This window comes from Chelonoidis abingdonii, chromosome 5, assembly GCF_003597395.2.
Source record: "Chelonoidis abingdonii isolate Lonesome George chromosome 5, CheloAbing_2.0, whole genome shotgun sequence".
Classification (NCBI taxonomy): Eukaryota; Metazoa; Chordata; order Testudines; family Testudinidae; genus Chelonoidis; species Chelonoidis abingdonii.
In genome coordinates this window covers 84992135-85006224 of record NC_133773.1, presented here as the reverse complement: position 1 = coordinate 85006224, position 14090 = coordinate 84992135, and the positions used below count along the sequence as shown (strand labels likewise).

The window sequence follows — 14090 nt, the reverse complement described above, 5'->3', positions numbered from 1 at the left end:
GAAAGCCTAACCAAATCCCAAAAAGAGGTAAGACAACTGCCTTCCTTTACCAGGGAAACCAAGGCATAGTTAAGTGGTGCAATAGAAGACCCCAACCAAAAGGAGGGAAGTCGAGACAGATACAGACTACTGCAGAAGATGTGATATCTATTGCTTCACATTCTGGGTCATGCCTTCAGGATGGGTATTTTGCACTTGTCAGTCAGCTACTTCCTCAGTAGCCAGTCTCAATGTACTAAGGGCAAATTAAGAGATGGAGGATTTAGTGGGGGTTGGACAGTCCCTTCATCAGTGCAACAGGATACTTGAAATGGATGATTAGATGCCAAGAGTCAGACTTAAAACTTGAATGGAATGCAGTGGGAGGCACCAGGTCTGGTACAAAACAAACAAATGAAAGTTGCCTTCAAGTAAGGCCAGCAGGATTTTAGCCTTAAACCAATCCACCACAGAATTGTCCCTAGGGCTTGCTCCTCTCTGGTGTTGAGCACCCTCAGCTTATAGGAACTTCAATGGGAGACAAGGGTTCCCTGGGTGGGATTGAGCTCGAACAGCTTTTGCAGCTCTGGTATAAATGAACCCAATCTTCCTCCAATGGAAGTCAGTGGGAGTTGTGCTATCAGACTTCAGAGTAAGCAGGATAAGGCACCTGTAGCTTTACTGTTGAGGTTTTTAATGTGAATATCTGTCAACATTATCATCAAAACAGTTTGAAAAACAACTCTGGCAGGGAGTGAATTTTCTACTATTGGATTCTATTTTTATTTTAATTTCTTCATAAATGACAGGTCAAAATCTGGCAAACAAAAGCTACCTATGTTTCTTAAACTTTGCTTATTTTAATGTTACTTAGTTTCCTACTAAAACGTATGACTTTTTTGTGACTTAACTAGTTTACGGATCCATACTTATGTTGTTACTGCTCATCATTATGGTTTTAATTATTCATCACCCAGGACTTCAAAATGTGCAAATTGCATTATAATAAAATCATAATCAGCAGAACATTTTATGCAATTTGAAAACAGCAGTTTCCCAAATTACATAAATTGAACTAATGAGAGTTTTCGTTCTTCCCAGTGTAACTTTCTTCTTTGTGCAGAAGACATTAGGCTTCCATCATCCCTTTCCCTACTAGATTTCAAGGCCACGAGACAGCTCCCTGCTGAAGGTTTCAAGCATAATTTAAGGGACTGGAGATAGTTCATGGCTGTTTGAATAGTGCAAATACTTTATCTGGGTTAGATCCACTACTGTGGCATTTAGCAAAACACAACGTGAATTACCATTTGAAATCACAGCTGGCAGGTCCCGAACAGAAATGCGATTTCTAGGACGTTTTGTGTAGATCAGTTTTCTCGAGTTACATCTTTTAGTCTCATGCAACATACCATCACATAAACGAGGTATTTCAATACAGCGATTGACATTCAACAGAAAACACTCTCTGGGGGATGAGAAGTTCCTATTATGGAATCCAGTGTAACTACGCACCAGAAATAACACGTTCACTAAAATCAGATCCTTGCTATCTTTTTAGCAACTGCATCTCATTTTGTCTCTTATGCTTTTGTGGAGCGGCGAAAGCAGACTGTATGTCACATTCGTACATTTGCACGTGTATTCCCCCCTCCTCCCTCCCCGAATCTCGTTTTGGAAAGGAGATGAGGCTGCATTGCAAAGGAAGAAATGTTTCCATTGTGTATTTTCACGCAAAGACGAGCCAGTCGGTCGGTGCCATCTTTCGCTCTGTCTCGCTTTCAGGGAAGCAATTGCATGTGCTGCTCTGGGGACTCGGGTCCCGAGGTTCCCCTCCTCCTCCCCCCCGCGAGCAGCTTCGCAAAGAGCTTTTTATAGCACACAGAACGGATCCAAGCTTGGAGCTTTCTTACTCTCCTCGTCGGCTTCACTTTAGTGACTGAGTCCGCCTGTCTGTCAGTAAAGGACACATTTAGTACGAGTGCAATTAACAAAAGATATTAACCCAACCGGTCAAAAATAAGTAAATAAAAAAGCAGCCCCAAATACTGGGACACAGAGCTCGAAGGGCACCGATCTCCGCTTACAGCAGCAGGGGAGGGGGGACGGGTGCCTACGCTTGCACCATACGCGGTGTTGTCCAGAGGAATGAATGAATGAATGAATGAACGAACATGTCAATGAGGAGAGCCGGGAAAAGAATGAATGGGGCCCCGCTGCGCAGTCACGCGCCGCCAGCTTGCAATGAGTGAACCACTCGTCCGCCGCTGCGCCTCAGCGCCGCATCGGGGCGCTGTTGCCCCGCCGTGGCAGAGGCGGCGGCTAGAATCCCCAGGCCGCGCACGTGTCCGGGGCTGAGGAGGCAGAGCGCCGCCAAAGCTAGATGTCACCTGGAGGCAGCGGTGGCGTGTGGGGGAGGGGGCGAGGGGAGGCTATAAAAGTAACTCTCCGTGGCACGTGCACACTTCAGGGAAACTTCGGAGTCCGGCCGCGGCCGCGAAAGGCTCTGGGGCAGCCTGCGCCGCGCCGGACACCCTCCGTCTGAGCCGGGCGGGCGGATCCCCGAGGGCTGCAGGCGAGCCCGCTCCTTGTTTCCTCTCCCGCCCCAACGTGGCCCCGGGATGTCGGGCTAGTGAGGCTGGGGCGAGGAGCTGCAGCATGAGAGGCAATGGGAGTGGGCTGAACGCCTCCCACCCGCCTGCGGAGCTCAGCCTGGACCGGCCCGCCTGGGTGGCTTCCACTTTGGCCGCCATCCTCATCTTCACCATCGTGGTGGACGTCCTGGGCAACCTGCTGGTGATCCTGTCCGTGTACAGGAACAAGAAGCTGCGGAACGCTGGTACGGGCGTGGGGGTGGGGATGGAAGTGCACGGCGGAGGGCAGAGGAGGGGGCACTGCCAGCCCCAGGGCCTTCCTCCTTCACCCCAGTCTCCCCGCTTCATTGGGGCGTTGGGCGCTGCTAGCCAACAGCTGTCGCTCGCGCCAAGCGGCTGGGCACGGAAAGTTGGGACCCCGGGAGGGCTGGTCCTCATTGCCTTTGCTCGGAGGCGTGGGACGTTTGTGGCAAACGCGGTGCCTTAGAACCCGAGCCTCAGCCCAGCCCCCTTCTGCAGAGCTATTTTTAACCGGCCACAACTGGAGGTTTTCTCGCTGTTGTATCCTGCTCGTTTGTAGATAAAACTGGGGATGGGGCTTTAAAAGTCACTGCGAGACCGCGGATACAGTATGTGACAGATGCCCAAAGCGGCGTTTTTCACGGCAAATCGGAACTCAAGCTCTCTGATGTGTATTTTTAGCAACTGCAACCAAACCGTGGTGCTATTTAAAGCTTTCGTTCAGTAAAAGTATGAGCCGCTATAAAAACAAACAAACAAGCTGTGTTTTGCAATGGAATGAAACACGGAGGGAGGGAGGGAGCCATAGCATGTAATAGTATGTGAACCTTCCAGATGTCACTCTACTGATCTCTAAGTTTAATATTATTTAATACATCTCTCTACATAAAATAACAGGATTGTGACATCGGACAAAGTCAAAAGGTTCAGTTATGGCTGATGCATAATTCAGAATACACGAAGGCACAATGTTGATGAGCATCTTTCTTTGTTCACCAGCTACTTGCTATTTACTTCTTTTAAAGACTGAAACCGTCTGACAGAGAAGCAGATTTAGGCACGCCTCAGAAAAGTGGATTTTTGACAGGATAGGATCTGTGAGGGGCTATTGAGTAAATCCCTCTTAGTTTACCGATTATTGGCCCGACAGACCGGAACTTCTCCTTCAGAGGCGTTCTGCTTTATCACGTCAGACCAGCTGCTGCGCACGTGTACCAAATCGGTGCACTCTAAACCCTTTTGAAACTTTCATGGGGGGAGAGGCAATATATGCAGGGAGCTGCGGTGCTAAACAAAACAGGACCGTGTGTTGCTATTTTTTCCACCCCCTAAACTATTGTAAAGGATTGGATCCTATTATTGGTTAATGGCCGGAAGAATTTCACTGTTAACTCCACAGAAGTCAGCTGAGTTAGATTGACTTGACACTGATGTGAGAGAGGAAGCTTGGGTTTGAATCTAGACAACAGCCATGTAACTGTTCTCTGTTTACATTATAAATCTAACTGACATGGCATAAAAGGTTTAATGGTCACTTTCTAAGTAAGGTAATCTAAAATAATGTCAATAAGCATGATTAAAATGAAGTCAATCTGGTTTTCTTCTGTAGTTATCACTGATCTAAAATGTAGATACTGGAGCTTTCTGTCATTTACCTTGATGTAAATAAAGAGTACTTCCATCAAAACCAAAAGTGGTGTGAGCACAGAATCAGATTCTAGAATTCCAAGTCAAGCTGAACTTTGTCTTGCCATTTTTTCTCATGTAGACCTTTCTTTTTATCCTAGAGATTTTTTGTTGAAGTAGGTGAATATTTGTAATGGGTCTATGAGTGAGAGTTAGTGGATTTAGATAAACCCCAGTGTTAATTCACATGCCTCAGTTCTTCTTTTGGGAATCTGAAGTCTAGAGAGCCATAGTAACAGAACCACACACAATATAGTGATGTGTACCTAAGAGTAGAATTGAATCCTTAGACTCTTATATCTATATTTGTGCTGCTTTTGCTCTCAGCACATCCCACTCACATTTTCACAAGTGCTCACTTGTCACATTTCTCACTCTATGCCTTTTTCCTTTTCAGTGGCTATTGAGAACTGCAGCAAATTATAACATAGAGCCAAGGCCAGAGAAAGTTCTTTGGATATTGAATTGTATTAGGCTAGGTTGTGGGACAGATACTGCTGTAATTTCACTAAAATACTGGCTTAATAGCAGGAAATAATTCATATTATGTTTCAGGATAGAATTTAAAAGTAAAACAAAGTAGTTTTCCTAGGAGATAGATTAAAATTTCTGTCTTGTAAGAAAAACTTGGAATACTTTGAAAGAAAATGTATGGACTTCAGGATCTTGGGGAAACATAGAAAATGGTTAAACAAACAAATCTTATAATCCTCATGCAACTAATTTGTAACTTTTCAGACCCCACCCAGTGAAAATTTAAGCAGTGCATAACGTCAAAGATGTGTGTAGCCCCATTGAACGTTACACTGAATTCAGTGGGACCACTCATGAGTAAAGTTATGAATATGTGCAGGTATTTTTAGGATCCAGGCCTTATATTATTTTGAGCAGGGGAAGGAGGATTTTCTTTAATTTTTTGCTGTTAAATCAGGATATTTAGGAACAGGCTAAATTTTAAATGTCAGACATCTTATTTGTAATTTGTTAATTATAAGGAAAGTTGCAACTATTTGCAGAGCCATAATGAGAAAGAAACTTCTAATTTTGCAGCATCACATATTAAGACATTTGCTGATACATTCCTTGAGGGAAAAAAAGGACACAGGCTGAAAATTCCACCTGAGACAGGTCAGGGAGGAGCAGAAGATGCCTCCTGAAGAATATGTATTTCAATGAAGATTTCTCTTCTTTCTCTGAAAAGAGGACAAACTGAACTATGGAATATTTAACATTGTACCAAAACAGGTGGATGTGGTGGGGGAAAATATCTTGCGTGTCCATCTCTCTATTTTATATAATATATATATACACATATACAGACACACATTTTTTTGGGAAGATAACTACAAAGTCGATCCGGGGACTTCTTTTATTTCTAACATATGCCCTGGGGAATAGTAGGAAAACCTAGGAAAACCTTCACAAGAAGTGGTATCACCTGCCTGCCGGTCAGAAGGTTAGTGAGGTACTGTGATCAAAGCAAAGGAGTCAGTATCTCAAAGAAGCTTTGTCTCAGCAAGCGAGGAGTGTCTGATACACCAGACTCCTTCATAGTCACAGACGTGGCTTCAGTAGATGCTCTTCTAGACACAGAAGCTGATGATGCAACTGGTAGGATCCTCTTTTATTTAATGTACTTGACTGTAATGGGTTTCATAGTTCTGACTTGTTGTTATGGTGATTTTTATGATCCAACATACTGCTAGGCCAAGTTCAGTCTCAGTGCAAGCAGCTGTGACCCAGGTCACATTGGCTTACATCAGGGCTCAATTTGGCTCCTGATGTCTTTTAACTTTGACATAGATTTAATGGGAAACATTCAAGGCATAAGGAATCTGATGTTTTAAGTCTTGACCTGATGTCCAGATAGGTGAAACTTTTAGTAAACTATTCATGTGCTTTCTTATTTTTTTTATAAATAGGTTCAGTATAAATCATGGAATGTGTTTCATGATTCTTTGTTAATGCTTATGAATTCTTATAATTCTTATCAGCTTATACTGATAAATTCTTTTAATAAAAGTCCTAAATTGAAAAATTAAAGACACGTATTTTTGCTCAGTTGCTCTGCTCAGTGTTGCAAAGTCTAAAGTGACTTGGGCTCTTAAGTGCCTAAGACCCAGATTCTCAAAGGTATTTAACTTCTGAAATCAGGGGGAGTTAGGCGCCTAAATAGCTTTTGAGGCTCTGGGCCTAAATCACTTGTGAATGAGACTTTGGCTCCTGAGTCACTTGGGCCTTTCAGTGCTGAGTAGAGCAATGCCTAAATAGTTTAAAAATCTGGGCCAAAGTGACTAGCCTCAGGGAAGGTAAGTGAGGAAATACAGATAGTCATAACGTTATGCGATGTGAAAACTAAAAAAGCGAAATATTAGAGCACCTCAGTGAGTTTAGAAAGCAGGTAACTTAAAGAAGTTTGTAAAATGTTATAAGTAAGAAGTCATATGATTGACTGTCCTTATGCCTTCCTTGTTCTCCTTGTCAAGAAAACAATGCATCAAGAACAAGGCGATGAAGCAGTTGCAAAAAATAGCTTATTACTTGGTAAGTTAAAAATGATTTGTCCCCTATTAGGACCTCATTCTGCACTCTTTGCATATGCACAATACAACCATTGTAATCGCTGGGAGCTTTGCATACACAAGGACTGGAGGTTTGAGACTATATTAGTTAATAAAAGGAGCTGCTTTCAGTCTTATCCCTCTTGAACTTCTTCCTCTTTCCCTTCCAAACTGTATTCTTTGGGCCAAGGTCATTGGTTTTAGCATGGCTATTTGGCAGAGCCAGCATAAAGGAGTCATGAAGTGGTCTTAAGAGCCACCCACTGAATTCCTGGGGAGCCTCCACTCCTCACCCTCTTCCACAGGCCAGAAGTGGTGACCCGGCCTTTCCTACCCCGGGCCTATTTCTGGCTGTTGGAATTACTCATCCTGGCCGTTGATGGCTGTGCACTCTGCTTCTGCTCAGGGATGAATTTGGTCTTTTATACATGTTTTGTTCAGTTTCCCAAATCAGTAGCTGAATCTATTACCAGCATGTCTATTACCAACAAACACTATGGTCACTAGGTAAGAGTGCAGAAAAGAGGTTCTGATATTGATACAGCTCCAAAGCCCCGATACAGCAAGGTAACAGGATTATTCACATGCTTAAGCTTCAGCATGTGCATAACAACCTTCCTGACTCAAGACAGAAGCAAAGAAGAGAGAAGGCAATTTTTATATTCTGAATTCATTTCTTTGCTAAATTGTGTTCAAGGAGTATAATTTGTAAAGACAGGACCAAGAATGTCAGGAGAGCAGTGCATGAGGTTGAGAGCAGCCCCAAATTAAATTTGTATGTTCATTGGGGACATGCAGGAAAAAATGAAGGAAGATAGCTACTTGTGTGAAATGTCGTTTTAAAAAGTCCCTTTAAATAAAATATAACCTGAAGTATTTTTATTAATACTGTTGTATTTTTAGAATCAGGGGCACAGTCAGTTGGAATCCTGCATGCAGGACCGGCACCAGGGTTTCTGGCGCCCTAGGTGCCGGGCCATTTCGCCGCCCCGCGCATGGGTCTCGTGGCTCCGGTGGAGCTGCCGCAGCCATGCCTGCGGCAGGTCCACCGGAGCCGTGGGACCAGCGGACCGTCCGCAGGTACGACTGCGGCAGGTCCACCGGAGCCACCTGCCGCCCCCCCGGCAAAATGCCGCCCTCCCCATAATGCTGGCGCCCTAGGCGACTGCCTAAGTTGCCTAAATGAAAGCGCCGGCCCTGCCTGCATGTGGAGGGCTTACAGAACTGGGCCCTTTAAAAAAAATTAAATATGTTGCATAGCAGCATATTAATCTGGTTGGTGAAGAGACTTCTTAGTTTCAATATTTACATTTATTGGAAATATTATACATGGGGGGTTTTAGATGATCAGATTGCAGCTTTCATTCAGCCTTTTCATTATGGTAATTGTTCTTGATGATCTGTTTTTTTTAATGTCAAGACTTTCTTTAACAGAATATTTGTCATTATCTGCTTACAAAAAGAAACCAGACTTCTTCTGTTGTGAAACATAAAGGAATTATTGTCTTTATTACAGATTTCCCTGGATGACTTTTGCATACCCAGGGAGAAAATGGGTAGCCCAAGAAATGTTTGGATCATCGGAGAGAGAGAATAGCTTTAGAAGACCAAATTATAACACGCAAAATAGGGTCTGAAGAAAATTGACTGACATATTGATGGCAATGAACATTGGTATTTCAGACTTGAGTTACTTCAGGTAGCAAAAATGGTAAGCCAATTGGGGGTGGAAGGGGAAATGTCTAGCTGAGTTGTTGAACTTGTCCACCTGATGGACAGAATTACAAAGCAAGATGTACAGTTTTGAACAAAACAATTCCTTTAAAGTGGTTAATAATTTGTTCAAGTTCAGGGTTCACTTCAGAAACTTGTTGAAATGGGACCTCATCTTTTCAGTAACCAAAAATTAGGGGTAAGCATTTAAAAAAAAAAAGTGTGTGGTGGTTTTTTTTTTGTAGTTTCTGTCAAATGATAGTCTTTCCATACTCTTTCCATCAGTTTTTAATTTTCTGAACTGGCTTACCTTTTTGGTGGCAATGCTTTGGGTCTCTTGCTGTCATGAAACACTGTTTCTGGTTGGAAACACTGTCTCTTCTAGATTTTAGTGCACACCTTTTCTGTTTTCTTTTTTTTCTTCCTCTTTTCCTGTTGTCTCTAGTCTCTTTTCACTTCCTCTCTTCCTCCCCTGCCTCCCAGTACTCTGTTCTTTTACTCTTATCTCTTTGTTGTTTTTCTCCACCGCTACATATGTTTCTAGATACTAACAATATTTCTAGTTTCTAATGATAGAAATGCTACCAGCAATAGATATCCGATACCAGTAGCACTACTAACAAATCCCTCTTAGACATTGTGGCTTGCTTTCATAGGGGAATAAAAAGTCTGCAATGTCAGACCAGGATTGCGCATCCAGAGTGCAATTTTGCAGTCTGAAAAAACACCTTGCACTCTTTCTGTTGGCAATCATTTTTTCTTATGCACTTTCTTCAAAACTACCTGAAATATCACAGTAACGTTCCACTTTTGAGTAATGTGTGCCAACATCTCCTCCAGGAGAACGTGATTAGTAAAGGAGTTCTTTTTTTGGAATGAGACAAAAATGTGTGGTGTTAATAGCCTTTAAAAATTATTTTAGGGGTCTTTTGTAAACAAATAAACATGTATTTTAATATGTATGAAATAATGCTTCAGCCTTTATTATATAAATCCTACCGAGAGAGAAGTACCCTTCCAGCAGGGTAGCCCTTCCAAAGTCCACCAGTATTGGGGGCAATGATTGAGCTGAATAGGGTTGTAAAGGTGTGTATCTTTCATGCTGAAATGAGTCTCACCATTCTTTTGACCTATGTCATTTAAAGGATTGAAAATACAGTGAAACAAACGAAATAAGAATCCTATGGTATGCCAGAGAACAGATTTGTCAACCCTGTGGGTATGCAGCAACCCCATCTTCCTCTCCTATGTTAGGCCTTTGAGGAGGATGTTTATGATTTGTAACTTATGGGTTGGGTTCCTTAGAGCACTGGATGGACACCTTCTGTTGTGCTGTAATAATACAAAAGCTCCAAGTTCAATATTTTTAAGAAATGCAAATCCATGTCAATTTCCATTTAAAGGTAGTTTTGCACCAGAAATATCTTCAGCCAACTCACCCCAATAGCTAGAGGACCCAAACAAACAAAAATCATACCTGAATGTCTCTGCTTCTGGTTCCACACTTTCAGACAGGATTAGCACCTGCTCAGGTTTGCATACTGCTACCTTCTTTTCCCTTCAGCCCCAAAGATTTCCCATCATCCTCCCTTTCTGTCTCCCTCCACTTCCCCTCCTCAGGTTTCTTCTTCCCCAACACCCATGGCTTGTTTTTCCCCATTGAGACTCTCCATAACATACTGAATATATAGACTTTTCCTAAGGCATGGTCCCTAACCTACACATGATTAGAGATGTGGCTTTAGTGATAGCTGTAGCACTGCATAGTGTGAAGTAATGTGATTAGATTAGGGACCGTTGTCTAGGCTCCTGGAGGACTCCTAGCAATCTTTATAGTTTAGAGTCCTAGGATAGACCTAAAGGACTCAAACTATAGAGATTGCAGTGTAGAGCACCTCTCCCTCATACCCCTGCTCTTCCAGCGAAAACAGGAGATAGAAGCATATGCTCACGGTTCCAGTAGGGAGTGTCCTAACGAGGTCAGGAAATTGACTTCTGGTTTGGTAGTTTCCACCACCATAAATAAAAATGAAATTAAAATGCTATCACTTTACAGTAGGGGCTTTCCCCACACTTTGCATGTGTGTAACTAAATGATTGTGTATGTTACATGACAGTGGAGAAATAGATCTTCCTCCTGTTGGTTTAGAAATTGAAGTGCGGGTACCAAATTTGAAGAATATGCGCGATCATTTTCTCCTCTAATGACAAAAAGGAGATCCAAAAAGTAATTATATTTCAAATGTACTTTTTATAGTTTATTGGGTTCTCAAAGTTTTTTTAATAACATACTTTTATCATTTCTGTAAAGCCAATGAGTTTTAAACAGCGAAGAACATTTGGAGCAACTCAGAACTGAAAAGTTTATTTTGACATAAAATTATGCTACATAGATATTTTATAGCGATTATGTATGTACTATGCATTAAATGTATAACCTCCATTTTTCAATGATTAAAGATGACATTCCTTGCAAAGGTAGAAAACAAGACACAAATTCTTTCCTTTGACTCATGTCACCACATTTACTCATAAGACTCTCACTGATATTAATGAATTAAGTTAGCTAAATCCCCTTATGTTGCTTCAGTGTACGTGGTTGACTGTCCTCTTCCCCTTTCAAGGATGGATTTTGGCTTCATTTCACTTAACTGCCTATATGACCATCAGATTTATGGGAATGGTGCCTCACGGTGGCTGAATGGCAAACAAATCCGGGACTCCTGTAAAGCTATTCAATTGGGTCGCCTTCTGCAAGGCCCAAGATTCATGTGTATACTTCTCTCTCTGGACCCTACGCAATCACCCTACTTCTAATAACTCTGCCATCAAAACAGGGGGAAGGTTTGTGATCTATATGGTGAAGTCCAATTGGGAATTTGATGAAAACGAATGTGTTTTCCCCAGGGAACTCAATTTTTGTCCACAGAGCTCTCATTGTGAAACAGCCTGTACTCCATACCACGGGCTCTGGCATGTGAATGGTAAACTGTGCATTATCACCTTAGCCTGTCACTGTTGGGATGGAGCCCTTGGCAGCTGCAAGTTTAGCAATATTTTCTGAGCAGGACTTCCTGGGTTAGGACTTTCCAAGTAAATAAATCCTCCCTGTGTCCTAACACAGGAATTGGTTCTTATCTGATCTTATGACTGATATTCCAAGTGACTAATCAATAACATAGCTTTTGTTAGTAGGCCATGTCAACTAAGCCTGAATAGGAGTACAGTACTACTGTACAATCTTGGATTAGTCAGCCACAGAAGACATTTAGGGCCTGAACACTCATAACTCCATTTGAAGTCAATGGGAACTGTGATCACTCGTTCTTTGGAAAAATAGGTAAAAAATGCCCGTGCAGGCCTTTCCTTGTCTGACCACTCAGGAACTGTTGGCCAAGCAGATGGAGGGGTAAGTGCCATATACAGTCTTGAGGATTTCCATGCAGTCTACAAAACCTAGTCTTTGAAAGGGAGGTGAAGGTGAAGAATGTGTAGAGGAGGAATACTGGAAGTCCCAGAAAAAAACTGCTTATGTGAGTAGCAGGAAACTTGCCACAGTAAATTCCAACAAAAGTGAGATTTTTGTTTGGTTTTTTTTATCAAAAATTTCCCGGAAATGGTTTTGGCAAAGCATCAAAAATGGAAATATTTTGTCCAAAATGAATGTTTAATCCAAAAACTGCAATATTTCAGTCCAGAGCTAAAAACTTCTTGCTTTTCAGGCATTTGTTTCCTTGATGAAATATCCAAAAAGCAAGTGCTTTTCATGGAAAAATGTTTCATGCAAACCTCAAGTTTTCTACTGAAAATCAGTTTCAGTGGAGAACTTTTGAGCAACTCTTGTGGGTAGTCTCCTCTCCAGTCAGCAGCAATAAACTTAATTCCTCTGCTGTCAACATCAACAAGCTAGATTGAATGAGCCTACCTAATTGTAAGAAACTATTCCTTTCCCAATCTGTGTTGGGGGCAAAGAAGTGCATTTACTTCACCCCTAGAGTTGACAGAGTGATATGACCCAACTGGAGGTGGGGGAAACAAGTTTAACATGTACACCTGGAAAGCCTGAAAGGACAGAAGCTACTTCCATGATCACTTCTCATTATATGGCACCTTTCACCCCTTCACTCTCTGAGCAGGTCTGTAATTCCTGGCTGTTGAGTTAGAGCAGTGTATTGACATTTTTGCTTTTCTTCAGCTCCCCTTGGATAGGTTAGTTTGTGTCAGTATCCACAGACTTATTCTGAGACCATGGAGAAGCTTTGTTAGGCTAGGACTGAAGTTTTTAGGTTTGGTTAAAAGCTAGACACTGGCCATTAACTATAAATAAATGTCTGTATAAATTCATATGGACCAAATTCATTCCTGGTACAACTTCATTGACTTCAAAAAGAGTTTCTCTAGGAGAGAGTTTAGCTAACTTTCTAATGTTGGATGGGAAGCAAATTAGTCTGGGTGATCTGCAAATAAAATGTTTTAAAACATTTTTATTTTATTAGTAAGGTGCATGCATTTGTCATGGCTCACCTATGGGGAATCTTTACATAGAAAGTATCTCTTCAGATTATCTTTTGTTGAACTCAATTTTACTGGGATTCCATCTGATTATAATACTTTAGTACTGTAATACTGTTAATCTAACTTCAGGTTCATATGATTATGATTTACTTACAATCCATGTTGATGTTTTAGTAATGCAGTGGTTAATAATTGGGCATTTAGATAATTAGTTTTTAATATGATTCAGTTTGCAAATTGTTTTTATTTACTGATACAAAAATATTACACTTCCAGCCTATAAATGGAACTGTGGGCTTCCAAGATGGCTTTTTCTACAGTCAAAACATACCAACCCTTTTGTTGTTACCATGTGAATAGTTTTAAAGAAACAAAATACGTGTTTTTCCATATTCCAGCTGAGCGTGGGATGTTCATTAATCTGGTTCTTTAAATGCAAATGATTTTAAGATAATGAAATTTGAATATTTTTTGCTCTGAGCTAAGTGAAACTAAAACTGCATGGCAGGGAGAAGAGCAAACCTCATCTAATCATGAAAATTATGCTGCAAAGCAGGGAGGTGGAGTCTTGTGTGCTTTCCCTGGCACCTGAGCTGTGAAGCCCTCCATGTGAAGAAAACATGTTTGGGGCTCTACTGCTTTTGAGAGGTAGTGTGACTGGTGGAAATATCGTGGGACTGGGGAACAGTTTCTCGACACAGCATGCTCTCCTTCAGAACCTGTAGATTTTTCCCACAGAAAGCTCAGCAGAAGCTAGTTTCATTTGTAAGCAGAGTCAGGATGAGCTCTGCCCTGACATCTGGTGGTGAATTATGGGAAGTGTGGAAAGAATGTCCGGAATGTGAAGTCTCAAATATTTGCATAGGCATGCCTACCCCATCCCAGGGTGCCGAGCTGTGGGACTGGTTTGTGACAGAAATGACTCAACCTCAGTTGGGTGGTACTTGCTAGACAAGGGACATGGGTTCCAAAACCCAGTGAATTGAGAGAGGGTTGGGGACAGGATATTTGTGCCTGGTGG

At 41.9% G+C, this 14090-nt stretch overlaps 1 protein-coding gene across 1 annotated transcript in view; it reads left to right on the top strand.

The window, feature by feature from the left end:
* The first annotated feature begins 2520 nt into the window (after positions 1-2520).
* MTNR1A (melatonin receptor 1A) overlaps positions 2521-14090 on the top strand; it is a 93318-nt gene continuing 81748 nt past the window's right edge. Inside the window, exon 1 of the mRNA XM_032799185.2 lies at positions 2521-2818. Coding sequence (XP_032655076.1) covers positions 2638-2818 — 181 coding nt within the window. The 5' untranslated portion in view covers positions 2521-2637. The remainder of the gene's footprint in view (positions 2819-14090) is intronic.